Raw genomic sequence first — 3,866 nt, 5'->3', positions numbered from 1 at the left:
GGGGTCGGAATATCTTCCTAAAGAGCTTCTATTTTTGTCTTTGCTTCTTGCAAAATCAAAATCTTAATCACTCTTTTGGGTTACGTGGTATCTTTGTCATGTCATCAAGACACTTTAACTACTATATATACCACTAATAAAATAGAGAGATAGAGCTCCTCAAATTAAACCCTTGTTTATTAATAATAATTTGTATTATTAGAATAACCTCGTCTTAAGGATCTTGATGCATGATTTGGTTTCAAAATCAAAAAGGAACTTTTTGGTGTTTGTTTGGCATTTGGCAAGGAGATTTGATTACCTAGTCATAGGTTGAGAATATTACCCCCTTTTTTTTTAATGGAGAATTAAACTCACCCAATTTTTTTGAAAAGATTCAACAATATAATTATTATATTAAATAACATTATAATACAAACTATTAACCATTTGAATATTAGATAGAAAATTATTCAAAAATTTATTTAGTTATTTAAGTTTTTAAAAACATAATTTCATAATATATATGATATTAATTAACATTTTTATAACAAAATATTATTTAAAATTTAATCTTTATTACCAATTAGTTCAATTATTCTTAATTAAAATAAAACTTCATAAAATAAGACCGACTTTTGAATGGTCCATATATGGTTCGTATCAGAAAAAAACTCTTATAATAAGATACATTTTAAATATAAGATTATTTATATAAAAGATGATTCAATTTTTTTTTAAATAATATTTTTCAATTTTGTAAGTTAAAAATTTATCTTTGGTTAATAAATTATTGTATATATAAAACAGGATTTAAATTCTTTGACATTTGTTTAAACGGACAAGTGAATTAACTACTCAATGTAATTTATAACCTTAGATTAGTTGATGGAGTCATATTAGTTGTTTGAATTTTTTTTAACAATATCTTGAATTTAAGCCTTATTGTCCTTCTTATAATGTAAACGATTAAAATTAGTAATTACATTTATTCTAAAGCAACATTTAACATTATCAGTTGAAATTTTTTTTTATAAAAACCTATAAAATTTAAACATTTTTATAAATATTTTTTAGGTTTTTACTTTAAAAAGAATTTTTTTTTAAATGTGATGTTAATGGTTTGATGAAGCAAACAAAGAAAAAGAGTGGAGGTAAAAAAAAAAAAAAGAGAAAGTGAGATCTTCTTATTTTTTAAATTTTTTTCAAAATCAAAACCTAAACAATATTTATTAAGTGGTTATATTTTATGTACTCCTTATGTACTCATATTATAAAATTAATTACAATTGAGTTTACATTATTGCTAATAAAAAATTATCTAGATAACATGTAATGTAAAGGGTTAAAATTAGTAAATACATTTATATTCTAAAACTACAATTAAGATTTTCAGTTGAAATCTTTTTCATAAGAAACATGTAAAATTTAAACATTTTTACAAATATAAAAACATACACATCTTCATTGTATGTGTGTGTGAATATGGCAATTAAGGTTGGACCTATATAATAGTATGAAAAAAATCAAGCCTCAAACCACTATATATTTTCTGTGTGTGGATCTGGCATGGCATGCAGATTGTAGAAATTAGCCACACAGTTGTCACAAAGTCTCTTAAGTCTTAACAGATAAATTATTTCTTGTTAAAAGGCTTAAAAGACATTAGTAACGCTCTGATTTGCTCACACTACAGAATCAATCAATTAATTAATTAATATCTAATATAATATATTTTTTTCTTTTGATTGTTTGTTCTCAATGCGCCATCCAAGTTGAACTAGTGACCCCTTTTTTTATGTCTTAAGTCACAAATGCTATATATATACCCAAAACTTGCATAAAGTTTTCATCATTCATTCAACACATTCTCTCTTATTTCTCTCTCCTATCGACCCACTTCAGCTTTTACCTTTCTGAGATTAAAGATACACACTTTCTGAAGTTACTCAATCATGGGTCTTAAGATTGAGCAACAACAACATCAACAAACTTGTGTAGAGCTTTCAAAGATTGCTATCTCTAATACACATGGTGAAGATTCTCCTTACTTTGCTGGTTGGAAAGTCTACGATGAAAATCCCTACGATGAATTCACTAACCCATCAGGAGTTATTCAAATGGGCCTAGCAGAAAATCAAGTAAGCTTTATTAATTATTTTCCTGTCTTTTATTATAGTAATTTTGATGATTTAATTAATATGCTAATAATAATGACAAACATTTTCAGGTTTCATTTGATTTACTTGAGAAGTACCTAGAAGAACATAGAGAGACAAAAGGAGCATCAGGAACAAGTTTTAAAGAAAATGCATTGTTCCAAGACTACCATGGACTAAAATCATTCAGATCAGCAATGGCAAGCTTCATGGGAGAAATTAGAGGAAATAGAGTGAAGTTTGATCCTGATAGAATTGTCCTCACTGCTGGTGCAACTGCAGCCAATGAACTCTTAACCTTCATTCTCGCGAATCCGGGAGATGCTCTTCTTGTTCCTACCCCATACTACCCTGGGTAAGAATAAGAATTCGAATTGTTTCAAAGTTTTACTTTAATTCTACTTCAATGTGAAAGACATTAAGATTAATAACTTGATTGGTCTAATTTTGCAGATTTGATAGAGATTTGAGATGGAGAACTGGTGTAAACATTGTTCCAATCCATTGTGATAGTTCAAACAACTTCCAAATAACAGAACAAGCATTGGAATCAGCATACAAAGATGCAGAATCAATGGGTTATAGAGTGAGAGGAATTCTGATAACAAATCCTTCAAATCCTTTAGGCATAACAATCCAACGTTCAGTTCTAGAGTTGCTTCTTGATTTTGTCACAAAGAAGAACATCCACCTAGTCTCTGACGAAATCTATTCCGGCTCGGTGTTCTCCTCGTCCGAATTTGTCAGCGTGGCAGAAGTTCTTGAGTCGCGAAACTACAAGAACTCTGCTGAGAGGGTTCACATTGTTTATAGCCTCTCGAAAGATCTAGGTCTTCCAGGATTCCGTGTTGGAACAATATATTCTTACAATGACAAAGTCGTTACCACTGCTCGACGAATGTCGAGTTTCACACTCATATCATCACAAACACAGAATCTTTTAGCTTCAATGCTGTCAAACAAGAGCTTCACTAAGAGCTACATTAAGATCAATAGAGAAAGGTTGAATAAGAGGTACCAGATGATCATTGAAGGATTGAAGAGTGCAGGAATTGAATGCCTTAAAGGGAATGCAGGGCTGTTCTGTTGGATGAATCTGAGTCCATTGTTGGAAAATAAAACTTCAAGAGAATCTGAATTGGAGCTATGGAATGCAATTCTTCGTGAGGTGAAGTTGAACATCTCACCTGGTTCTTCTTGCCATTGTTTAGAGCCTGGTTGGTTCAGGGTTTGCTTTGCAAACATGTCTGAGAACACTTTGAAGATTGCATTGGAAAGAATTCGCAAGTTTATGGAAAGAATAAGATCACAACAGTAACAAGTTAAATAATCAGTAGTCTTTTTCTTCTTCCCTTCTTAGAGTCTTTTTTTCAAATGGTTGGTGGCCATCTTGATATATCATGATTCTTTACTTGGGTAATTAATTACTTAATTAAGAACATATTCTGAAGCTAGCTATATATCCTATGACTTATCATCAGTTGAAACTAAAAGTGTATTAGTCTTTGTTTGCTTGCTTATTTGGTTAAGCAAGTTTCTCATCAACGATAATAAATTCACCTTTTTCTTCTTCTTCTTATTAATTATTAAGTTGGTGGGTTATTAGTTATTACTATGTTTACTAATCTATCAATCTTTGTCTCTAAACTTTAAATTCTGAATTATTTTATCCTTTGACCAAGTATTATATATATAAAATCTAACAACCACTAGTAATCAATATCTTTG

General features: G+C 29.7%; 1 protein-coding gene across 1 annotated transcript; it reads left to right on the top strand.

Moving 5' to 3' along the window:
* The first annotated feature begins 1,890 nt into the window (after positions 1-1,890).
* On the top strand, positions 1,891-3,597 carry LOC107644474 (1-aminocyclopropane-1-carboxylate synthase 7-like). The gene is made up of 3 exons (XM_016348339.3): positions 1,891-2,120; positions 2,210-2,493; positions 2,592-3,597. Exons 1-3 carry the CDS (start codon positions 1,935-1,937, stop codon positions 3,454-3,456), a joined length of 1,335 nt encoding a protein of 444 aa, XP_016203825.1. The 5' UTR covers positions 1,891-1,934; the 3' UTR covers positions 3,457-3,597.
* Positions 3,598-3,866: the final 269 nt, after the last annotated feature.

This window comes from Arachis ipaensis, chromosome B5, assembly GCF_059453495.1.
Source record: "Arachis ipaensis isolate K30076 ecotype BB chromosome B5, ASM5945349v1, whole genome shotgun sequence".
In the NCBI taxonomy this organism is placed as follows: domain Eukaryota; kingdom Viridiplantae; phylum Streptophyta; class Magnoliopsida; order Fabales; family Fabaceae; genus Arachis; species Arachis ipaensis.
This window is presented reverse-complemented; position numbering and strand designations above follow the sequence as displayed.

Bases quoted from the DNA above. Each gene is read 5' to 3' on its own strand.
- LOC107644474 (XM_016348339.3), top strand. From the start codon at position 1,935: ATGGGTCTTAAGATTGAGCAACAACAACATCAACAAACTTGTGTAGAG. The intron at 2,121-2,209 runs GTAAGCTTTATT...AAACATTTTCAG, and splicing joins TGGGCCTAGCAGAAAATCAA to GTTTCATTTGATTTACTTGA. The intron at 2,494-2,591 runs GTAAGAATAAGA...CTAATTTTGCAG, and splicing joins CCTACCCCATACTACCCTGG to ATTTGATAGAGATTTGAGAT.